Genomic DNA, 25,818 nt, shown 5'->3' with positions numbered 1-25,818 from the left:
AGTCATGTCTGACTTCTCCTGGCCATTCTTCTTCCTTTCATCTGACACATCACATTTCCTTTACTTGTGGCCCATCCCACATTCACCGAGGGCTTAAGTTTCTCGTTTGTGTTTGGCACCAGGTCATGTCATAAAGAGCCCAGGCTTGGGTGTCAGACACCAGATGTTTGAGGCCCAACTTCACCACTTCCATAGGACCCAGGATAACTACTTAAACTCTAGGCCTCAAATTCCTCACCTTCTTTTTTTTTCAGTATGCGGGCTTCTCACTGTTGCGGCCTCTCCCATTGCAGAGCACAGGCTCCGGACGCACAGGCTCAGCAGCCATGGCTCACGGGCCCAGCCGCTCCGCGGCATGTGGGATCTTCCCAGACCGGGGCATGAACCCGTGTCCCCTGCATCGGCAGGCGGACTCCCAACCAGTGCGCCACCAGGGAAGCCCTCACCTTCTTTTTTTAAATTGATGTATCGTTGATGGACAATATTATTTAAGTTTCAGGTGTACAACATAGTGATTAACAATTTTTAAAGGTTATTCTCCATTTATAGTTATTATAAAATTGGCTATATTCCCTATGTTATACAATAGATTCTTATAGCTTATGTATTTTATACATAATAGTTTGTACCTCTTAATCCCCTTCCCCTATTTGCCCTCCCCCCTTAAATTCTTCACCTTTACAATGGCACTTATAATAGTTACAATTAAATGAAATGTGTCCTAGCACAGTATCTGGCTCATAATAAACAGTAAGCATTTGTAGGTGTCATGTATTATATTGCTTGTTAGAATCTTTGTGATGGTCTTCTGGCTGAGTCTCGCTTAAATAAATTTATGTTTACAAACACATAACGCAGAGTCACAAAACAGTAGCCAAAATGGAATATCATGGGAAGCAGAATCTATGTAATCATATGTTTCTGCCATATTGCCGCATGCCATTACAATTCTGTCACTTTCTTAGAAATGCTAAATCTCTGTTTCTCATCTTAAAATGGCAGTGTTAATTGCTTCATGGCATGACTGTGAGGATAGATAAGGAAATGTGTATGAAGTATCAAGCCCCTGGCCTGTCACATAGTACCATTTAGTGAGCATCAGCTAACGTATTTCATCAAATATAAGGTGCGTTGATCATAAGATGTGACCCGATTTCAGAGTTGTTAAAAGGTGCATCTGAAAATAAGTGATTATTGGCATTACATCAAATTTCAGCCCTACTGACTGCTATACACATATCAGTGGGTTTGTTTTCACGTCTTGCTAAGCTTTTTAACACTGAGGTGAAACTAAACAATTTTAATCAGAACTGTAGAAAAAGGAACCTTTTACAAAGCAAAGACACGGGAAGTGTTAGAAATATCTTGGTATAATCCTGAGCTGTTCCTAAGTAGATCTGCTATGGGATCTAATACTGGCTTTCTTTGTGCTGGATCCCTGGAGACAGGAAGAAGGGCAAGTACTGAGAAATGGACAGCCCTGGGACCCCCCGGGTCTTAATAGATTAGGTGGTAACTTTATTTTTCTGGGTCACAACTAAATAATTAGTGAGAGGCCAAATCCTGTCAACCCTCTGAAGGACTCCACAAAACCAGTTACCCCAAGACTGTCTCCAGGTGTAAAGTCAGGGACCTCCCCAAGACTGACTGTATCTGGAAGAAATTCAAAGCTGTCCCAACCCAGGCAGGACATCTCTTTCCAAAGCTGTACTCCTGGATTTATCCATAAACAATCCATGTATCATGGGAAGTAAAGATAAATATAGTAGTGTCTTTACTGTCTCCACTTGTATGTGACTTACAGAAGATTCCACAGTTTAAGGCTATATATCAGTTACAATTAGCTTCCTTTATGAACCAAGTGAAATCTTCATGAACAGTGGGTAAGACTAGTATTTCTTTTTTTTTTTAATTTATTTATTTCTTTATTTTTGGCTGCATTGGGTCTTCATTGCTGTGCACGGGCTTTCTCCAGTTGCAGCGAGTGGTGGCTACTCTTCCATGCAGTGCACGGACTTATTGTGGTGGCTTCTCTTGTTGCAGAGCATGGGCTCTAGGGGCACGGGCTCAGTAGTTGTGGCACATGGGCTTAGTTGCTCCGTGGCATGTGGGATCTTCCCGGACCAGGGCTCGAACCCATGTCTCCTTCATTGGCAGGCAGATTCTTAACCACTGTGTCACCAGGGAAGTCCCTAGACTAGTATTTCTTTGCCATGTAAAAGCTGGAAAAAAGTCAATTCAAGACTGAGATACGTCTCTGAGGTCTCTGATTTCCCACTTTGTGTGCTTTCACTTTGCTCAGCTTCCATTCGCAAGGCCACTTCATGGTCTAGGATGGCTGCTGTAACTCTGGCCATTAGGTTTACTTCCTGAAAGTTGCACACACTACTTCTGTTTATATTCCATTGACTAGAACGTAACCACACATGGCCACACTTAGCTGCAAGGGAATCTGGGAAATGTTAAGTTTATTCTGGGTGACTCTTATGGGTTCAGTTGTATACTAGTCCCAAAAAGATATATTGAAGTCCTAACCCCCAGTACCTGAGAAATGTGACCTTATCTGGAAATAGGGTCTTAACAGAGGTAATCAAGTGAAGATGAGGCCATTAGGACTTAATCCAATATGACTGGTACATTTACAAAATGGGTGTATTTGGACATAGAGACAGATCCACACAGAATAAAGATAATGTGAAGGCGTACATGGAGAAGATGGCCATGTGACTGGAGAGATGCGTCTGCAAGCCAAGGAATGCCAAGGATTGCCAGCCAACATCAGACGCTAGAAGGTACAGGGAAGAATTCTCCCCTAGAGCCATCAGAAAGAGCATGGCCCGCTGATGCCTTAATTTCATACTCCTAGCCTCCAGAACGATGAGACAATGGATTTCTGTTGTTTTAATCCACCCTGTTTTTGGTATTTGTCATGGTAGCCCTAGGAAACTAATATAGCGACCGTGTCCAGGGAAAAAAAGGAGGTTCTATTAGTAAAGAGAGTGGGGACAATGGATCTTGGAGGACAACTAAGAGTTTCTGTCATTGACCAGAAAGAGCTGTACCAACATCCTTCAACTAATACTTATTGAGTGCCTACTGCATATGGTGCCCTGTGGGGTCGGCTGGTGGGCAAAGCAAGTGAGGCTGCTGCCCTTGTGGAGCTTCAGGTCGAGTGGTGAAGCAGATATTAATTATTCACTCAAGTAGTTAATTATAAACAGTAATATGTGTGTTTGACAGGAACATTACTAGGTGCAAGACTTGGGGTCTCAGGTACACATTTTTGTAAGTTTGCGTATTTCATTCATTTTGAGAACTCCACGCTGAAGACTACAGAGTCATATGCTGAGTCTGCCATTTTGCCTTTAGCTTCAGAGTCTCTTTTTCTGCCAGAAAAGTCTTTTTTCTTTTTCTGCCAGATAAAGTCAAATATTGTTGGTATTACAGTTACAACTTACAATTCTCAGAGGAGAGCCTATGAGAGAAAGTGAAATGATGGAGAGCGAGATGAGAAAACGTTAGTTTGGCAGAGGTCAGGCCACTGGAACGGGAATTATGGATGTTGAGTTGATTGAATGCTTTGTTTTGCACATTCCTGTTGCTCCTCCAGTCTCTTCTGTCTCAGTAAATATCATTACCATCCACCCAGTTGCTGGGGCCAGAGACCTAGAAGTCATGCTTGCTTTTTTCTTTTCCCTCCAATTCAAGATGCTTCCAAAATGTATCCCAAATGCACCTGTTTTTCTTTATTTTCCCAAATCCAAACCACTGTCCTCTCTCACCAGGACTACTGTGACTCTAACTGGGCTCATTACATCTACTCTTTTTTTTACATCTTTATTGGAGTATAATTGGTTTACAATGGTGTGTTACTTTCTGCTTTATAACAAAGTGAATCAGTTATACATATACATATGTTCCCATATCCCTTCCCTCGTAGCCTTAGAATCCATTCCCCACCTAGCAAATGAAAACAATCAGGTCTCCCATTCCCCTGCTTGAGAGCCTTAGTCGGTTTCACTTTGTAATTCGGGTAAAATCTAAAAGCGTTACCTTGGACTCACAGCCCCATATGATCTGACCTCTACCTGTCTTTCAAATCTTCTCTCCTTGCCTCCTTCCTCTTTGCTCGCCTCCATTACCACCTTTTAGTTCCTCAAACCAGTGATTGCTTTCTCTCCAGGAGGCATTTGCACCTTACACATCTCCTTTTTAGTTAGGATGGGAAGTCTTCATAGCATTTCTGACCACATTTCATTGGCTGGAATTGTGTTGTGTGGTCACTTCAAAGGGGCTGGGAATTTGAATATTTTATTTTCCAACTTTCATAGGGCGAGAGAAAGAGTGGATGGGATGAGGTGAGTCGAATCAAACTAACAGTATCTACCAGAGCCACTCACTTCTCTCCTTTATACCTTCATGTCTATTTTCTTCATAGATATGTATTTATTTTCTTTGAACCTCTCTAAGACATAGGCTCTATGAGGGCAGGGATAGTATCTAATCCTTTTTCCTTTTTTAAAAAATATTTATTTATTTGATTGTGCCAGGTCTTAGTTGTGGTAGGCGGGCTCCTTAGTTGCAGCTTGCCTGCTCTTTAGTTACGGCACATGTGCTCCTTAATTGCGGCTTGCTGGCTCCTTAGTTATGGCATGTGAACTCTTAGTTGTGGCATGCATATGGGATCTAGTTCCCTGACCAGGCCCCCTGCATTGGGAGCCCAGAGTCTTAACCACTGCACCACCAGGGAAGTCCCTCTAAATCTTTTTCTTTTTTAACTACGTGCTCAATGAATGTTTGTTGAGTCAATAAATTGACTTTGGTGAGTAGAGACAGTGGAGACTCAAGTCTAGGCGCTATCTCTGCTTTACTAGAGTAAAATGGCTTGTTAGAGTAGCAGATAGCCAGTGGAATTTCATTCTAGCACCTACCACACCACATGACAATAGGTGCTCACTATTTTTAAAAATCTCAATTGATTCCATTTATTCGTCTTAAATAATTGGAAGTTGATCCCCAAAGCTCTATCATTATATTCTAAGAGAGACAGACAAGTATAAAATATACTGCAGACCAACAGCAAGCATATAGTTCATGTGAAAATCGCTAGCATCTTGCCTTGTACAAAGTTGGTACCCATTTTTGTTTTTTAAAAGAATTTGAGCATGTCCATGGACGTCCAGACAATATATTATTTAAGATAAGGAGGCAGATGGCATTGAATATAGTTGTATAAAAAGGTAGTTTTTCCATGTAACATTTTGGGGCACATGTCCGATCCTTTCAGTAGATTTAATGGAGAACTAGTGAAAACAGTTCTAAGACCAATTAAAGCAACATTTGTTGAGCGATATTACATGCTGGGCACTGTGCTAGGTGCATTATCTCTGATCATTGATAATAACAATTCTGGACATAGGTGTTGTCTCCATTTTACAGATGGAAAAAAATGAGGTGCACAAGCGTTAAGAACTTTGCCTAAGGTTAAGACGTATATGAATTCAGATATGCCTGGCTCTAGATTCTGTGCTTTGGAACCATTATTGTAAATGTGTGGAACTGATTATATCAAGAGAAGATATAAGCCAAAAATGCCCTTAATATCTCATAGGGATTTAGATGATCCTGTGGACAGAAGGATAATATTGCATTTGGGTCTGCTCTGTGTTGGCCCTTGTATAGCTATGTCCTCCAAGAACATGACACTGATAGGTGGCATTCTTGTGAGGTAAGAAATTCAGATCAATAAAATGTTTAAAAGTAAAGGATTGAGCTTTGAAAACTAGAAAGAGTATGTCCTTATCTCTGAGCTTTCTGTATCCCAGGATTTGAGCAGCCCGAATCTGTGTATCATTAGCTGTAATATGATACTCAGCATTTAAGCTGGGCTCCTGAATGAATATTTTCTGTTGGTCGGAAGCCTGAAAGCATGACTCTTAGTGTCACGGGATACCAAGCATAGATCCTGACGATGTGGTCATAGAGAGCCTCAAGCAACATCCGTACTAAGCATTGTCAGATACCTTGTTCCACTTAGGGCTTTAGTTCCACTCAGGGTTTTTCTTCATTCTGTGTTTTGTCTGACACTGGTTCAAGTTCTCATTCTGGCTTAGTCCTGTCTTTAGACTTGTCCCCCTTTGCCCTAAGACTTCATTTTCTGCTTCATTTATCCTTCAGCCCCCATGCACATACATACTCTTTCCACCAGTCCTGCTGTGCAACCAGAGTGCAGCGTCTACAGAAGACCTCCAGATTGCCAGGGACCTAGGATGCTCTGATCCCCACAGGACCTCTCTAGGCCAGTATAGATTTTGCCCGTCTTTTGATATCACTTTCAAACTAGTTTGACTTCTGGGAGGTGAAAGAAGCCATTGACAATGTTTAATGGTTCTTGGCTAGATTTTATTCTTGCTTGTTATCCAGGATTCTTCATTGGGTAGATTTATAAATGTGTTTGAAATTCACCCGTATAAAAATGTCTGTTGAATTTCCAACACCAATAGTAGTGTTATTTCCACTACCAGTAATCAGAAACTTAGAGTTAAAGAGGTTCCACTGGTTCTTCACATGATTTAGGTCATAATTATGACCCCATTATTTAGGGGTCATGTGCCTCTTTGAGAATCCAGTGACAGCTATGGGCACTCTTCCTAGGAAAAAAGGGTGTGTGTGTGTGTGTGTGTGTGTGAGAGAGAGAGAGAGAGAGAGAGAGAGAGAACCACATTTGCACACAGTTTAATGCTGTTTGTGGATCATCTAAAACTTATCTTTGGACCCCAGGATAAAAATCTCCCAGTCTAATCTCATTTTACAGGTAAAAAAGGTAAATCCCACAGAAGTGAAATGACTTATTCAGGGTTAAGGCAGATAAGCAGAACTGGGGTCTGAGCACTCCTGACCGTGCTGTGAAATTGTATGTGTGTAATATATCAGCTTTAATGCCTGGCCCAGGGGACACCCAGTTTATATTATTTCCATCCCTTCTCTACCCCACCCCTACCATCATATTCATTTCAGTGATTAATATGATATGGGCTGGTTTGAGTTTATATTATGTTCAACTGTTTTTAATAGTAATAATGAAGATGCCTTGCTTTGGTAAAACATGTGTCAGAGAATATTACATTTCTCACAACTTCCTGATACAGAGCTGAATAAGTACTATTAACTCCATTTTACATGTAAGAAAATCAAAGACCCAAGTAAGTTGTTCAGGGCCAAGTGAAGAGTGAGTTCCAGCTCTTCTCATGCCGTGAATTACATTTTGGGGGTACTGGGCTATCGTCTAATCCTCTTGTTTAAAATAAACATAAGCAAGAACATGAAGGTCCTTGAACGAATGCCCAGACCAGTGTTTCTCAACCTTCACTATCCCTCAGAATCACCTGGGAAACTCCTACAAAATACCCAGAGGTAGCGACTCAGTTGGTCTGGGGTGAGGCTCAGACATCAGTACTTTTCAGAAACTCCCAGGTGATTTAAATGTGCAGCAGCCAAGAGTAAGGAGTACCATCCCAGACCTCTTATTTTTTTGAACATTTAAAAAATTTTTTAAATTTATTTTTGGCTGCACTGGGTCTTCGTTGCTGCACACAGCCTTTCTCTAGTTGCAGCGAGCAGAGGCTACTCTTTGTTGCAGTGCATGGGCTTCTCATTGCGGTGGCTTCTTTTGTTGTGGAGCACGGGCTCTAGGCGCATGGGCTTCAGTAGTTGCGGCACGCGGGCTCTAGAGCATGCGGGCTTCAGCATTTGTGGCACATGTGTTCAGTAGTTGTGGCTGGCAGGCTCTAGAGTTCAGGCTCAGTAGTTGTGGCACAAGGGCTTAGTTGCTCCACACCATGTGGGATCTTCCCGGACCGGGGCTCAAACCCGTGTCCCCTGCATTGGCAGGCAGATTCTTAACCACTGCGCCACCAGGGAAGTCCAAAGTGATTATTATTATTTTTTTTGGGCCACACCACGAGGCTTGCAGGATCCTAGTTCCCTGACCATGGATTGAACCTGTGGAAGTGCAGATTCTTAACCACTGGACCGCCAGGGAAGCCCCCCCGACCTCTTAAAAAGATGGGTTCAGTGCTGCATCATCCCTTCTGGTTGTTGGATGAGAGGCTGTGCTGGTTTTCATGCCTCAGATTCAAACAGAAGGTGGTGTTCCATGGCTTGTCTTTGAAAGATATTGCAAAGGCATTTGCATGGTGTGCTTTGGGCATTGAGGTGTTTCCTTGTAGTGTTATCAGTTACAAGCACGTTTAGAAATAGCTGAGCTCCAGTTGATGTCAGTATTCTCATGGAGCAAAACATGCAATGCAGCAGCCCCCAAAGCCCAGTAACACAGTGCTCGAGCCCATCTTGCTCCTGAGCTCATCACAGCTGCTTTGAATCACTGCAGCCGTGCCACGTGGCATTCAAGAAACCCGGCTTCCCCTAACAGCCAGCATAAGACATAGCTCTTGTCGCGTGTCCCGTACAGAGGGATGGGGTTTTGGGATGGATTTTCAGCCACATTGGATGATGAGGCTGCCAGTGAACAGCTGGGGTCTTGTAGTCTGGGAAGGTTCCACTGTGTCCTGTTCTCTTTGAACAACAGAAGCTTTTTAAAAGAGAAGGAAAATACACTGCATACTGTCCCAAGGCAAGTTTAAGGCTGGTTTAAGGAGATTAATTTCTTATTAATTCAAATGTGCTTTGGGTATTTCAGTTTAAAACATGGATGTTTCTCCGCTGAAGAGCAAATGTTTACTTCCCCTGCCCCTTTGCTTCATACTAGACCTGTAGCCACCCAGATCTGGCTACCGTTTGCGCTGAGTAATGAAAAGTTCCCAGAGCAGTCTTTTAAATGGGGCTGTCTTGCCGGGGGCGGGGAAGGGCAGCTGTCTGCTTAAGGAGGGCCCCCAGAGCCCCTCTGCATCTTGGAGGAGAAAGCTGCCTCTGTCCGGGACCATGCGTGACCAGCTGTTTTACCACAGTAGGACCACAGTGCCCTAACTACACTGTGTTCTGCGCGGGGCAGCCGCCTGCATGTACCCACAGCTGGGGTTGATGAGATCAGGTTCCACTCCCCAGAGCCAGAATAATCAGGAAAAGGCACAGAGCATTTCTTTTTAGGCCCAGAGGTGGCATGACTGTTTCCCACCTTGGCTAGGTCAGCGGAGGCGGAGGACCGCAGGGTACTCATGTCTGTGTAAACTGGAATCCAGTGCTGTGGGTCCACATGTGCGGCACGACTTATGCATCTCAGATGCTGTGGAGAGTCCAAAGTCATCCTCTCTAAGAGCTTCTGATCTTGTGGAAATAGGATATATACAGAGAGAAATAGCTGGGAAAAAAATTACATGTTTGTCTATAATTAGGTGTTCCATTTTCTTTTAACATCTTTATTGGGGTATAATTGCTTTACAATGGTGTGTTAGTTTCTGCTTTATAACAAAGTGAATCAGTTATACATATACATATGTTCCAAGAGGGAAGAGATAGGTGTTCCATTTTGCAGTAAGGATTCCATGTCCATCCCCGACTGCTTCCCCCATCACCTCAATGTCATAGACTCCCAACGTGGACTTTTCACCTCAAACTATCTCAGAGCTCCAGGCCACATTCCATGTCACCCCGGACACCAGTGCCAGCGTGTCTCATCAGCACGGCAGTGTGTCCAAGTCCCTGCTCATCTTTGCCTTAAACTTGCTTCCCCCTCAGCTCAGTGCCTTGTGACCACCTAGAGGGGTGGGATAGGGAGGGTGGGAGGGAGATGCAAGAGGGAGGAGATATGGGGATATATGTATATGTATAGCTGATACACTTTGTTATACAGCAGAAACTAACACACCATTTGTTAAACAATTACACTCCAATAAAGATGTTAAAAAAAAAACAACTTGCTTCTCCTGTTAATCCTCAGACTCCATCCTCAACTCTTTCAGCACTGTCTATGCAATTTCCATTTTTATGCCTCCCTTAGATTTCTATCACTATAACTCAAGTTCTGGCTCTTTCGTCCTCTGTCTCAAGCCTGGGTGACTAGTTCCTTTTTTACACTTCTTTTAGAGGGTCTGGTGGTGGGTGTGAGAGTCCTTCTTGTTGGCAGGGCTGGCAGTTGGGAGGAAGAGATAGATACAGAGCTGGGGGGAGCCAGGACAAGCTGGAAACTACCAGCCCTTCTGCATTTACCTCTCACCTCAAGGGCAACTGAGAACAGGTTGTAATCCCTTAACATCTCTGCATGTGCGTTAATAACTTCTTTTTTCTACTACTCATTTCATATTCCCTGGACACTCAGCAAACCCCTCAGTTGTTTATGGTTTCCAAATCTTTACTCCTGGTTGGGTGACTTCCACTTTCTTTCCTGAAGGTTCTGGAATGGGATTATCAGGGAAGCTGGTGAAGAAATCTCTGGAAAGCTATGAGCTCATTGGCTGGTGGGGGGCTTGAAGCCACGCTTGTTCGGCAGGGCTGTCAGTGGGGAGAAGAACTGGGTCTGGAGCAGCACAGAACAAGGACAGGCTGGAACTCTATGGCATCTGCATGTTGGCCTCTCACTGCATTTAACCATGGCAGCCTTGAGGAATGTTTGCTCTCACTTCCACCTTCCAGATATTATGCTAATTTCTTCTGTGGCCAACTCCACTCTGAAACTGCCCTGGGAAGGGAATCTGGGAAATGTAGTTCTCGTTTGGCCAAGTTGACACCACGGAGCTCTACCCTCTTATTTATATTCATGTCCTTCCTACTAACTGACCCACAAAATGTCCTCGGTACAAGTATGAGGAAGGGATGGGGAGAACGAATATGAGATCCAGCCAGTAAAGGAGAGTGAGGATGCCCTGAAGAAGGGGTAGATCTTCCCTTGGGTACAGTACCTTGTACACGCTACTGCATATGGAATTGTGTTACATACGTCTAGGATGAGATTGCTTTCACTGTTGTCTCTGTAAGCAGAAACTATCTCTGTCTTGTTCCCTCTGGTTCCTTGAGGCAGGGACCCAAAAAGGATGAAATGTTTAAGATAGGAGTCTTCAGTTTGGTCTTTTCTCTCCAAACTTCTAAAAAGAACTGGTTCTGGCAGACTAGAGTTGTATACACAACCTGGCTTATTTTCGCTGCTTTGTAAAAGACAGAAGAAATATGACCAGGCTGAATACGGTCATCTGGAAAGTGTTCCTGGAAGCATTTTTGAATGCCCAGATTGGAAGTCAGCTTTTCAGGGTTAGCCTATAATCACTTTCCTGCATACAGGCTTAGCAAAAAGAGTTTGGTCTTGGCTAAGAATGCAGTGGATTAGCATTAGAAGTAAACATTCACAGGCATGAGAGCTGACCTGGAGGGTAGACCGCTTAATGTAGCGATGTCTGGTATGTTCTATAGGGGTGGCGGAAAGAAGGAGCCAGTTTTTGTTGGGCACCAGGCTGGGTGCTCTACTAGTCGTTTAATATGTATCATCTCCTCTCGTCTTTGTCACAACCCTATGAGCTGGAGAGTAGCTATATTTTACAGTTGAGGCTGACAGAGTTTGAATCAGAGCCTCTGGTTTTACAAGTAAATGACAGAACCAAAAGCCAGATTAGCCCAGGTCTGTCTGGCTCCAGGGTCCTTGATCTTTCCATTATATCGTGGTGCTCTTCAAATCTGTTCATATTATTTTACTTTTCTGGTCCTGAGTTTCTCCATCTGGCTAATCTTGGCGAAATACGTAATCAACTCTGCCAGGGGGTAGGTGTTTCTCTAGGAAGGGAGATACTGGAGGGAACCCCGGTCTTCAACTCCACACGTTCTCTGGGACTGGTGTGAGAGGCTTCTGAAGTTGACATGATCCAGAATATGACACACTGGGCCGTGCCCTCCGTTTATTGCTAGACTGTGGGAGTTGAGAGATAGAAGGCTTCACTCCTCCACGGGCTTCCCTGGTGGTCCAGTGGGTAAGACTCCACGCTCCCAATGCAAGGGGCCCGGGTTTGATCCCTGGTCAGGGAATTAGATCCCACATGCATGCCGCAACTAAGATCCCGCATGGCATAATGAAGATCCCGCGTGCTGCAACTAAGACCTGGCACAGCCTAAATAAATAAATAAATATTTTTTAAGAAAAGGCGGCTTTATTCTTCCATCCTTTAGCCAAGTCAGTGTGGAACTCTCTTGATCCTTCAGCACAAGTTCTTAAACTGAGACAGTCCTGAGGAGCCTGGTTGGCAGGTCCATTTCTTGGCCCACAGATTGCTTGGTCCTGAATATAGCACCAGGTACTGATAGAATAAGGAAGGGGTTCTACAGCAGAAACCACAGGCTTGGCTACCCACCTTGGGAGTACTCAGTTCCCATTAGCCTTCGCAAAGGATGTCTAAGGTTTTTGGTCCAGATATCATGCCCCAAAGGAGGTTGCTCCATGCTCAGACCTATTTATAATCCTTTTACTTTTCCCACCAAACACTACCAAGTAGATGGTGGCCTATGTATCTCTGCAAAGTACTTACACACACACACACACACACACACACACACACACACACACACACACACACACACACACACACAGACATTTTGTTCTTAGATCAGAGCAGCACCACCTTGGAGGTAAAATAAAGGAAACGAGACTTCGGCTCACTTTTCTAAAGCTAGAAAGTGTAATCAACACACAACAAGTCTCCTCTTATGATTAAAACAATATATAAAAAAATGCGTTGCATTTGTGAAAACAGTTATAATGCAACTTTTCGTCTGATGAATAACCTTAATGTGTTCTGTATCTCGTTAAGTAATCTATCTTTGAAAATCTTGGAGGGACTTCCCTGGTGGTCCAGTGGTTAAGAATCTGCCTTCCAATGCAGGGAACATGGGTTAGATCCCTGGTTGGGGAACTAAGATCCCACATGCCACGGCGCAACTAAGCCCCTGCACCACAACTAGAGAGCCCACACGCTACAACTTCTGAGCTTGCGAGCTCCAGAGCCCACGCGCCACAGCTAGAGAGAAGCCCGCGCACTGCAATGAAAGATCCCACGTGCCGCAGCTAAGACCTGACTAAGCCAAAAATTAATTAATTTTAAAAAAAGAGAGAAGATCTTGGGTATATTAATATTACATTTTAGTATAATCCAGAAAAAAAGCATAATAATTTCTGGGTGTCAAATGGCTAATAATAAACATTCTAAGGGCAAACTACAAATTGAGTGAAAGTTTCTTGTGGAGGAAAGAATTTGGGGTCAGGGAGGAAGTCTGACCTTCTGGAGCCTTTTTACTTTTGGCCGTCACTCCTGTGGGAGTTTAATACATGTGGTCAGAGTGTGTCTCCTGCTGTTGGAAGCCCGAGTCTGCAAATACGGGCAATTCTAAGGAACTTCCTGTATCCACAAGGGGCAGCCAAGTCTGTGGCGGGGGAATGGGTAGGAGTGATAATTTGCATATCCCCTGTGGTATAAAGGCTCCCAGGTAACAGATTCCTTCAGTAGTAAAGGAAGTCCAAGGAATCTGTGGTTATAATGTGTCTGTGCTGCTTCTCTTCGGTGCCTGACCACTTCTTAGAACCTCGGGAAAGCACCAGATCAAGGGCATGCTGTCTGTCCTTAGCACAAGCAGACCTTGGACGCAGTCCCAGTGCAATCATGAACTGCTTGTAGGAAGGTGACAGAACCACCAGGGTAGGCTACAAATCCTCTATTCAGTCTAACACACGTCCCTAGAGAGAATCGCCAGGAAGGCAAACGTTCATCCTAACTTTGGGAATCCAAGTTCTCTGGACTGAACCTGAGTCCCTCCTATCGCCCCCTCCTTTAAGTACACCACAATCCCCCCTCCCCGTGACTGACCTGACACCACCACCACCCGCGACTGAGCAAAATGGACCAAGGCTGAGCCTGGATCCGAAACAGACCTTTGGTCGACTTGGGCTGGGAGCGAGCAGATTCTGTTTGAAACCAGCAGGCACTTTGATTTCTCAATTTGCAACAAAAATTCTTTAGAGTTGCTTTTTGTTGTTGCCGCTGTTTTGTTGTGAAAGAAAGTCATTCTTACACACAGTTGGCTTTCCTTCAAGGCTAATGGTGCAGTCTGTTCTTTGGGGATACCACATAGCCACACAGCATGCTTAAAATGCATAAAGTTTAGAGGAAGACGGTCATTCTCTGGAGAGCAAATCCTGTGTTTATCCAAGAACTGCATCTCTGCCTCCTCCCACACCAGTCACTCTCTAGCCAGTTGCATATTTGGTGGAGAGATTTATGGAACTGAACATACAGCTGCAAATTTTCTTTCTTTTTTCTTTTTTTCCCCAAGAACAGTGTTCTGCTGTCAGGGCTGTTATGCAATAAGCACACACACACAACTTATTTACTCCAGGAATGTCCAAAACTCCTAAGTGGTATCCCTTGCTGAATCTGACTGTGTGGGTAAACATAAAGCATTCTATGGAGGAAAGAAACTCATTCCATAGATGTAACTAACAAATCTTGACTCAGCTTATGTCTCTGTCTAATATTTTGTTCAAGGACCATCCATGAGCCTAGCTACACTCTACAACTACTTCAGTTCTGAAGCAACTTTGTTAAAGTGAATATCTTAGGGACAGGAGCAGAGATTCTTTAACTGAATTCCACTACTTTAAGATTATGCTGATTATTTACTGGGGCTCCTGGATGCTCTATCCTTATGGAGTTCTCTTGGATTGGGGAAAATTCTATCTTATCACCCTGTATTGTTTTTTTATTTTTATGGGTTTTTTTTTAATTTAAAAAAAATTTTCTTTTGGGATTTCTGTGGTGGTCCAGTGGTTAAGACTGTGCTTCCACTGCAGGGGGCATGGGTTCAATCCCTGGATAGGGAACTAAGATCCCTCATCCCGCATGCCACATAGCCAAAAAAACAAAAAAAAGTTTTTAAATTTTTTTATTGAAGTATAGTTGATTTACAATAGCATGTTAGTGTCAGGAATACAGCGCAGCAATTCTCTTCCCTTATAGGTTATTACAAAATATTGAGTAGAGTTCCTTGTGCTATACAGTAGGTCTGTTTTGGTATCTATTTTATACATGGTAGTGTGTATATGTTAATCCCAACCTCCTAATTTATCCTCCATTTAAATTTATCCATTTAAAATAAGTATGTTTATTTAAAATTGCTTATCTGAATGAATAACTGCAACTTGACATCTATTTCCATTTCCCAAACCAGAACCCAAACTGGCTTCCTGGATGTGGACCCGTGCAAAGATTTGTCTCCCTTTCAAAAATCTGCATCCGTTGGGCTCTTTTGGAGGGAGAGATTGTGCAGGAAGAGGGACAGAAGAGAAAAACAAATATTTATTTAACATTCACTGGTATTGAACGCTGGGCTTAGTACTTAATCAGATTTGATCCTAATAAACACGATCCCCATCTTACAGATGAGTAAAGTATAACTCAGAGACTTCCTAAAAAGTGTATCTCCAGGGATACACTTGGCTAAAGTCACATAACTAGTAAATTATAAAAATGAGAGTTAACAAATTTTTACTGCACTATATAAAAAATGTACAAATTATTCATGCACATCTCAAACTATATTACAGAGTAAATTACTAGTGCAACTACTACCTAGGAATTCTAAGACCATGGATTAGTTGTCTACTTCTGAAATTTATATAAATTTATCATATTGCAGTCATCATATTGGGTACATATCTAGGAGTGGAATTGCTAGGTCATAAGTTATGCGTATATGTTACATGTAACTAGAGTAATTGTTCTATCCTCTATTGAAAGTGGAGCAGAATAGTCTCCAACTGTTATTGAATTGTCTGTCCTTTGAATTCTGTGCATTTGGCCTCATGTATTTGGGGGCTTTTTTTGTCCGGCATATACATTTCGTGTTTGTGCTTGATATATATACTTGTTAGGTATATATGTTTATAATTTTTGTATCTTCCTGGTGGATTGAACCTTGTACATTATAAAATGTCCTTTTCTTCAATGCTGACTTTGTCGTAAGCCCACGTGTAGGGGTCCAGTTTCTGGACTTTTGATTCTGTTGCGTTGGTCTATATACCTATACTAATACTAATACTACCACCATCTTATAGACTATAATAATAGGCCGTAGCTTTATAATATGTCTTTTAGACCTTTGTTGTTGTTATTTACATATCGAAAACACTTAAGTGCCTGAGAGAGATTCATCTTACACTTCTTCATTTGTACTCTTCTGAACTGCAGTTTACATATCTAAAAATAATGTCTCCTTTGCAAATGTAATGCAAGCAAACTCCTGACCTAGTTCTTGGCACCTAAATAACCAGTTATTAATAGTAAATGTTGTTCAATCACTAACTAATAGAAGTTATTTTTTTCTCATTGAATTTTAGAGCTGAAAGGTGCTTTAAAGTCTCTAATAAATATACAGTTTTTTGCAGCCCAGTTGATCAGATGACGAACTAATGCTTGGAGAAGTGAAACAGCATGTTCAGAATGATTCAGCTGTTTGGGTGCAGAGCTGAGACTAGGATTTCTTTCCTGACTCCTAATCCAGTGCTTTCTCCATTGCTCTATGCTTAATTTACCCTTGGGGAGATCCTCACTGGGGAAGCAGGAAGGAAGGAGAGAATGAGTGTATCCCTGGAGATACACTTTTTAGGAAGTCTGTTTTTGCGGTGAATAAGCCAAGCTTTACAGACAAGTGAAGGGTGCCTCACATTGAACTTGGCAACACCCATTCTGTGTTGATCACCTGATACCAGCTTTCTCACCCACCTACAGAAGACAGATGGTATATTGAATCTTCTGCTGTCCTGTTTCTATTGTGAAGCAAAGATTGCAACAACAAAAAGGGAATGTGAGTGGAATTGGTAACGCCAGTTAAAGGCACAGATTAGGTGATGTAATCACCATGACAAATGGTGTGCCTTGGGGGAGTTTGCTGGCTGAATTATATGCAGCATTGTTACCAAGGGTAATTATACAAACCTCTATTTGTGTTATGTCCTTCCTCCTGGAACCTTTAAAATCTTCATTCAGGAATCATTAACATTCACCTCACTCTAGCAGAAGAGTTATAAATAAACATGGTTTTTAAACTTTGGTTGAGGATAATAAGACCTGCCAGGTCTAGCCTGAGATGTAAAGATTAGCTTGAGTTATTCTTCTTTTAAAATTTATTTATTTGATTTTTGGCTGCGTTGGGTCTTCGTTGCTGTGCGCGGGCTTTCTGCAGTTGCAACAAGCAGGGGCTACTCTTCGTTGCAGTGCACGGGCTTCTCATTACAGCGGCCGCTCTTGTTGCAGAGCACGGGCTCTAGGCGCTTGGGCTTCAGTAGTTGTGACACGCGGTCTCAGCAGCCATGGCTCGCGGGCTCCACAGCGCAAGCTCAGCAGCTGTGGTGTATGGGCTCAGTTGCTCCATGGCACGTGGGATCCTCCTGGACCAGGGATCAAACCTGTGTACCCTGCACTGGCAGGCGGACTCTCAACCACTGCGCCACCAGGGAAGCCCGGAGCCTGAGTTATTCTTAAAAGTAAAAAATGCCCCCTTACTATTCTCCATCGTTTTCTTCCCTGATAATGATGATGATGAAGTGAGCATTATTCCATTTTTCAAGCATCATAGAAGGAAAAATCAAATGCAGTGTTCTTAAGAAACTTCATTGTGTGTGAGAGGTACTTAGATACCCTACTGAGGTGTTTATCCATGTGGTGTCAGTGCCAATTTTAGGGGAGCTGATTATCTATTACTTAGGAGGCAAGGTAGCCTAGGGCTTAAGTATACAAGTTTGGAGTCAAAATCTGGGCTCCACCGCTTACTAGCTTTGTGAACTTGGGCCAGTTACTTTATTTCTCTGTACCCTCGATTGTGAGATGTAAATAATAATAACAATAATCATCATACCTGCCTCATAGGGTATGTTGGGAATTTTAAATGAGATTACACATGTAAAGAACTTTGGAAAAATATTAAGTGGTCCCGTTAGCAATTAGAGCACTGCCCATGCTGACTGGCAAGTTGTAACCTGAGAAGTGGTCCAGGTATATGGATCAAATGGCTAGGATTTCCCAGGGTGGATAACAAAGAAAAGAAATTAAAAATCATCCATAAAAAGATAGTTCTCTATTTAAATATTTATGCTATTGCTTTCACAGCCTCTTATGTCAGATTATGAAAGCCATGGTGTATGATTTGGAGCAAGGTTTAAAGAAATAGGAACAATCAAAATATACCTTTTTTCTTTCTAAACTTCAGCAGCTTTCAAATGTTTCTTAATCTACTTATGACTTTTGTTAATCTGGTTCACCCACCTTTACTTTGGATACTTTGGCTGTCAAAAAGCCTCAAGCTTCATTCTCACCAGGTCTGGTTGTGGGCTGTGTTTGCCACATTAACAGTTGACATTGGTGGCTCACACATGGCTTTAAAAACATGTGTGGTAACATGGCAGCAGGTTTGGTTATTTGGGGTATTGCATTTTGAGCAATTTGGATATTATCTCTGATAATAGTTCTAAACGTAAGCATTTTATACATTGTTATTATTAATTTTAAAGTCTAGAAGATAGCAAAATTTGGCTGTAAAAATGAAATAGACTTCAGGCAAGTAATAATTATAATAAAATCTGAAATGTCAGCCCCCTTCTTGTATTTGAGGTGGTTAATTCTCAAACCATAGAATGTATTATCACAATACTAACAGGAATGGGATGAGCACATAAACTAACTTTTGGTACAAAAAATTCTGGTGGATACTTTATAGCATTGGTTTTTCAACATTGTGCTGTAGCAGAATCGCCTGATATGCTTAATGAAAGTGCAGATTCTTGGGACCCACCCCCTGAAAAGTCATATTTGGTAGGTCTTGGGTAAGATCTGAGAATTCACATTTTCAACAAGCCCTCAAAGTGACTTATATTTGCACTACAGTTTGAGAGCCACTGTTTTATATTTGGATACGCTTTTCACTTAGGCACTGAACAATGAAATTGGTTTAAATAATGTTGACTGAATGTGTAGCTGAAACTTCGAACATGTAACTGGCTCAAAATAAGCTTCCTCATTAATTAGTGCATTTCCTGTCATATGTAGCATTCAAGTAAGATAGGTTGGTTGCCCGGCAGGGATTTGTAGAGGAGAGTTCTACTTTTAGTGGGAGCTCAATTAGAGTGATCTCTAGAATACATCTGAGGGTTCTACTTGATTAAGAATTGATTAAGTATTAACTTGCCCTTAATATCTTGGTTCTGCTTTCTGTATCATTTGATTGGACAAGCTTCTGTCTCCTACTCACCAGGACTCAGACCTTCCTGATTATTTTCTGTATCTGTCTGGGTCTATCTTTTTTCTCCTTATGACTCTTTCTGTCTCTGAAATTTTATCTGCCTCGGTCTCTGTCTTGCTAAATGTTTTATTGTTTTCAGGGAAAGCCTGAAGCAGCCTTACCTTCCAATCCTTCTTTCTCCTTCAAGATCAGAAAGAAAAAAAAAAAAATAGAGAAAAGGTAGAGTAGCTTTCACATGAATGCAGCCATTTCAGGGATGCAAGTGACTTAGTGAATACAGATCTCCATGGCAGTGAGAAGACACTTAGGTAATCATAGGTGTAGTGTTTCTCCTCAATCTCACTCCCACTTTGTTTGAAATAATCAAATGGTTGTGATGGAACTCCAGCCATACAAGAACTCATGTGCAATTGCATCATCCCACAGGCGCTCAATCTGTTCAGAGGGTTAGTGTACATCTGCCAGCACTGGCTCAGGGAGAGGAATTAGAGGCAAGATTATTTAGTCACTCTGGCTCCTTATCAGGAAGAAGCCTGGAGTTCAGCCTAGGTGTTTATCCCAACGTGATCACACCCTGAAACGTATGAGTCCTGACTCCCTCTTCTTGTTAACTCTTATTGGACCTACTTTTAGGCCTTTTCTTCACTGCCCGGATGCTCAGAGACATCACTTACCCATGACTTATGAAGGCTTGGTTCTTCCCTTTCATTAAGGATAATGTCCTCTACATCTCTTCTTTCTAAAGTGAAGGTACCCTCCTTTTTGTAGGAGATGAGTTCAGAGCAGCTATAGGAGCTCATGACAGCTCTTTTCAATGAACTGGGGACATGAGGGAATTGCATTCAAATCTTTGAAAACAAATCTGAGAAAGATAATTATAAGCAGAAGAAAAGCATCACAGCCTCACTCGAATTCTCATTACCCCCTCTGGGTGGCACCTAAGTCCCCCACCCCAGATAGGAGGTAATAGGTATCTAAGGTAGGTCTATTCAGAGGTCATCACATGTTCTGTGTGTTTGTGCTTTTTAATATAGTAGAGAAATAATTTTCCCCCAGGCCGTGTGCTTCCTGTTGTTGCTTGTGTGTTGACTTTCAGAACATAGTGTACCATAGATGCTAATTCAAAGTCCATTAAAACTGAATACATTACATAGTAATACCTGCATTTCTAGATCATTTTGCACATTTTTAGTAACAGGATATTGGAACTGCTGGAACCACAGCAGTTGTTGGGACCACTTAGGGAGAGATGACGTCTTTCCAACAGCCTGACTCTAAAATTACTACCTTGAATATAAGCATGATAAGTGTTTGAAAGACCTTTTTTTTTTTCTTGCCTCATTCAAGGAAAAAAATTTGAAATAAATGTCCAAATTTACATATTGTTGAGGATTTTAAGTGACACAAAAAGCAGCCCAACCTTAAATGAGTAAAATCCTTCTTCATGAAGTTGGAAGAGCCTTAACATCAACATCACAAGGTATTTGAGCAAACCCAGACTGTTTAATTAACAGTTAAGGCCAAGAGAGAAAACACTTGTTTTCCACTGTTCTCTGCATTCGTCAGAACTTGCATGTTGTACTTTATAAATTTGTATTTATGTCAGGCTGTAGAGTCATGGAGTTCAAATTCCAGATGAGGCACTTAGTTGTGTGCCCTTGAGCAAATAACTTAACCTCTCTGATATTCAGTTTGTTCTTAAGGATTTTATTGATGAGCATGGGTTGCCAATGACAGAAACCAGCTATCATTAAAAAAAAAAAAGAAAGAAAGAAAAATTGATTAGAAGGATATCAAGAATGTAAGAGACTCAATGGCAGGTCTAGAGAACTAGATGACCTATGATGGGGTTCCATCCTGATAAACCCATTGTAAATTGAAAATATCTGTAAGTCAAAAATGCATTTAATACACTTAACCTAGGGAACATCATAGCTTAGTCTATCTTATTTTAAACATGCTCAGAACACTTATATTAGCCTACAGCTGGGCAAAATCATCTAACACAAATCATGTTTTGTACTAGAGTGTTGACTGTCTCTTATAATTTATGGAATACTGTATTGAAAGTGAAAAACAGAACGGTTGTATCTGTTGTTTACCTTGTGATCGCCTGGCTGAGTCAGAGCTGGGACTGGCTTCTTTCGCTTAGCAGAATGTTTTCCAGGTTCAGCCATGTCGTAACATGTAGTTGGTTCCATTTTATTGCTGAATAATATTCCATTGTATGGATATACCACATTTTATTTCCCCTTTCATCAGCTGTTAAACATGTGGGGCCCATCAGTTTTGAAGCACCAAGCCTTCCTCTCTTAAGCTCTCTCTCTGGTGGCCCCAGATCAGGGATCACAGACTCAAATGTCTCTCAGCTAGGTGTGAGAAAAACAGGAAGTGAGGACCACAGCAAACGAGAGAACGTGTGCCCATCTAGAAGGGGCAGCCCCTATGGAGTCACTGCCAAGTGGCCATCCAGGCCTGGTATTGTTAGCTCTTCAGATTGTTCCAGAGAAGCCAGAATCTAGATTTTTATGTGAAAATTGTCTAATTTTTAAATGTTGGTCAATTGAAACCAACACTATGGGGGAGAGAGAGAATACAATTCTGGTCGAGACTAAATGCTGCAGGTGATCCCTGAGTGATGCAGAGACATGTCTCATCTTTGGGAGCCTATGAAGGGTTAGCTAGAGTGTAACTTCTGCACTCGCCTTGGGCAACACAGAAAGGCTGTTCATCACTTTGGAGAAAAGAAGGACCCGGGTCTAAAGTCAACACGCTGGGTTAGGTGGGGGTGGAATTCCTCTCATTCTTTGGCTCAAGAGCATGCTGGAGTAGAAAACACAAAACTCCAGCAAATGTCTACATTGAATTCGTGCTGAATTGTCCTGCAAATTATACTTGTAGCCTGTTTCAGGATGTGTGACCTTGATTCTTACTACGACTTCAACCATGGTTGAGAACTGCTGATTCTGTACAAGATGTGCTCTGACGAAAAAAAAAAAGTGCCCTCAATTCATGGTGACAGATTTGTGGAAACGAAAAGAAAAACAGAGGTCGGTCTGCTTATGTAGAACGACACCATAGTATTTTATAAGTTGGGGAGTGGAAAATACTGAGGCTTATGACAACAGCGAGTGTTTATTGAGTAAATAACCACTGTGCTTGCCACTGTGCACTTTCCATTTTGTTTTGCGTGTGACCTTGAAAAAAGTGGGTATTTTTAAAGGGAAAGAAGTTCATTGAAGCTAGTGTTGGTGTAGGGCTTGGTATCTGCACAAAGGTTTTCAATTCATTAATTTGAACCTGTGAGGCTAAGCATTTTTACCTAACTCTCTTTTGTAGATGATGTCATTGAGGCATAGAGGCAAATGACTTTATTAAGATCATTCAGGGAATTCCCTGGCAGTCCAGTGATTAGGACTCCTCGCTGTCACTGCCGAGGGCCTGGGTTCCATTCCTAGTCGGGGAACTAAGATGCCCACAAGCTATGCGGCCAAAAAAAAGATCATCCAGCCAAGGAGCCTAGGACTTAAATACATATCATTTGATTCCAAATCCTTCGTCTTTTCCACAGATACACAGCTGCCCTTTTAGTACGTTCCACTTTTGGTTTATCTAAGTAATAGGTATAGATATCTTTAAACTTAATACAGTATTTTATGTATTTTATTTCATACTTACATTTTAAATATAACATGTAATTTCTGTTTCATATTTGTTATATTTCTTAATACTGTGTCTGAGTTTCTGTGGATATTACCCACTCAGAAAACAATAAAAGGAAACAGTGATTTTCAAGTGTTTTAGTATTTTCACATTCTTTGTGTTGTCAACACTAAATTTATTAATAAATAATTGGGAGCAGGTGTGCACCTTAATTCTTAAGACATTACACTTAAAGAAGTATGATAATGAGAACAACAGATATGGGACACATTGTTACCGAATTGGTTGGACGGACCCCCACTTGGGCCCTGGCCCTGGCCAGAACCCCATGTCTCTGTGGGGAAGGTTCTTTGTCCGTTTGGATTCCACAGCCAATAACAAAACCGACGCTGAGACAGAAACAGCACAAGCTTTATTCGGAGGCCAGAGAATGGAGAATCGGGAACTTAGTTTGCAAATCACCTTCTCACCAGACTTGGGCTGGGATACCTCTGATATAGAGGGGAGGGGTTAGGGGGAGGGAATTCATTACTTCTCCGAGAACAGGCGTGTAGTTTGCTCAGAACTGGGGCAACATCCCTTTTCAGTCCTAATATGGATTCCTCTGGTTGTTATCATGGCAATTGTCAACTGTCATGGTATTGGTGGGTGTGTCATTTAGCATGCTAACATATTACAATGAGCGTATAATGAGGTTCAGGGTCTCCTGAAGGTCAGGTCTTCTGCCATCTTGGATTTGGCTGGTTCTAACCAGTTCTGGTGGGTTCTTGTTTTTTTTTTCTGGTGGTTTCCTATAAGATAACGATAACACTTCTTCACAGCTGCAGCTTATGTTCCCTCAAGGAAGGGGGTGGGTTAGAGCTGGAAGCTAACAGCCATGAAAACAACTTCATTAACTTAATCAACCTCAGCCATCTCCTTTCCTCCCCCTCTCTCCAACTTCTGTCCCTTCCCTTTTGTCTTCTTTTCCTTTTTTTCTTTAATTAATTAATTAATTAAATTTTTGGCTGTGTTGGGTCTTCGTTGCTGCCCATGGGCTTTTTCTAGCTGTGGCGAGTGGGGGCTACTCTTCGTTGCGGTGCGCAGGCTTCTCATTGTGGTGGCTTCTCTTGTTGTGGAGCACGGGCTCTAGGTGCATGGGCTTCAGTAGTTGCAGCACGTGGGCTCAGTAGTTGTGGCTTACAGGCTCTCGAGCACAGGCTCAGTAGTTGTGGCACATGGGCTCAGTTGCTCTGCAGCATGTGGGATCTTCCCGGGCCAGGGATCATGTCTCCTGCATTGGCAGGTGGATTCTTAACCACTGTGCCATCAGAGAAGTCCCTCTTTTTATTTTCTTATTTTCCCAATCAATGAAGAAATAATTTATAAGGAGCCAGAAATCCTTCAGGCTCAATCCTAATTGTGCTTTTTTGCTTAATACATTATTCATTCAGTTCATTCAACAATGAATATGTATTGATTATTTTATTCATCTCCTATTGCTGCTGTAACAAATTAACAAACTTGGTAACTTAAAACAATGTAAATTTATTATCTTATAGTTCTGGAGTAAAAGGTCTAAAATAAAGGTATCAGTAGGTCTGCATTCCTTCTGTAGGTTCTGAGGGGAGAATCCCTTTCCTTACCTTTTTCAACTTCTAGAGGCCACCTGCATCCCTCAGCTCCTAGCCCCTTCCTCATATCAGTCTTGCTTCTCTGGTCACATCTCCTAATTCTGCCTTTGACTTTTTTTTTTTTTTTTTTTTGCGGTACGCGGGCCTCTCACTGTTGTGGCCTCTCCCGTTGCGGAGCACAGGCTCCGGACGTGCAGGCTCAGCGGCCATGGCTCACGGGCCCAGCCGCTCCGCGGCATGTGGGATCCTCCCGGACTGGGGCACGAACCTGTGTCCCCTGCATCGGCAGGCAGACTCTCAACCACTGTGCCACCAGGGAAGCCCCTCTGCCTTTGACTTTTTGTCTCCTTCTTATAAGTACCCTTGTGATTACATTGGGCCCACCTGGATAATCCCTATGTTAAAATCAGCTGATTAGCAGTCCAGTTCCATTTGCAACTTTAATTCCTTGTTGCCATGTCAACTAATATATTCACAGGTTCTGGGGATTAGGACATGGAACTCTTTGGGGGTTGGGGGTATCATTCAGCTCACCACCAGTGCCTACTATATGCCAAGCACCTTATAGATTTATATTCTGTTTGATTCTGTTTTGCTGATTAGAAGTACTTATCACCGACAGCTGGAGATCTGTCCATTTTTCTATTTGAGAGATATAAACAAATCATTCCTGTCCAGTGTGCACTGTTCAGACACACAACAGATATACCATCTGTTAATCTGTGTCAGCTAAATGGAAAGTACCCAGCATCTGATGCCACCACCAACCTCAAGAGAAGCCCCTCCGTTTGAGGCAGTAGCTGTGATCAGTATTATGTTCAGTATGAAACATCCAAAGTGGCCGCTCATTACTGAATAGTGCTTTTAAAATTTTTTTATTGTAATTATCTGTCCTATCATAGGTAAACTAATACTTAGTTTAAAAGCTGACCTTTGTTGGCCTCATCCATTTTCCTAAGGATGGGAAATAGGGAAATGGGTGAAATTTATCATCTCAACTGGGACACCATGGCAGGTGAAAGGAGAAACTATTAATAATCATGCAGGAATAATAGGTATAAAAGAAGACTGTTTGGGGAACACGAAGACATAGAATCTCGCTGTAAACTGAGTCCAAATGAATAGTAACAGCCACAAACACTGTGATTATGAAAAAGTATTGAGTACCCCATAGGTTCAGAGCACTGGAGTAGAAGCTTTACGTCCTTGACCTCATTTAATTCTTACAACAATCTTAGAAGGTAGATATTATGATTATTAATCACCCCTATTTTAGAGCTGAGGGAACTGAAGCTCAGGAATTTAAATACCTAGCTTAAGCTAG

At 42.1% G+C, this 25,818-nt stretch overlaps 1 protein-coding gene across 7 annotated transcripts in view; it reads left to right on the top strand.

Moving 5' to 3' along the window:
- Positions 1-25,818, top strand: part of DEPTOR (DEP domain containing MTOR interacting protein) — a 172,466-nt gene that overhangs the window by 115,372 nt on the left and 31,276 nt on the right. The window contains exon 8 of one of the 7 annotated variants that reach the window (XM_067711396.1): positions 255-950. The exons of 5 other annotated variants lie outside the window; for them this stretch is intronic. In XM_067711396.1, the coding sequence (XP_067567497.1) occupies positions 255-464 (210 nt within the window). In that variant the 3' untranslated portion in view covers positions 465-950. Of the gene's footprint in view, positions 1-254; positions 951-25,818 lie in introns of those variants that run through there. One more of the 7 variants, XM_067711393.1, reaches the window with a different exon arrangement.

Source organism: Pseudorca crassidens, chromosome 17 (assembly GCF_039906515.1).
Source record: "Pseudorca crassidens isolate mPseCra1 chromosome 17, mPseCra1.hap1, whole genome shotgun sequence".
Lineage (NCBI taxonomy): Eukaryota > Metazoa > Chordata > Mammalia > Artiodactyla > Delphinidae > Pseudorca > Pseudorca crassidens.
The sequence above is the reverse complement of the archived record's forward strand: the minus strand, read 5'-3'. Positions and strand labels throughout refer to the sequence as shown.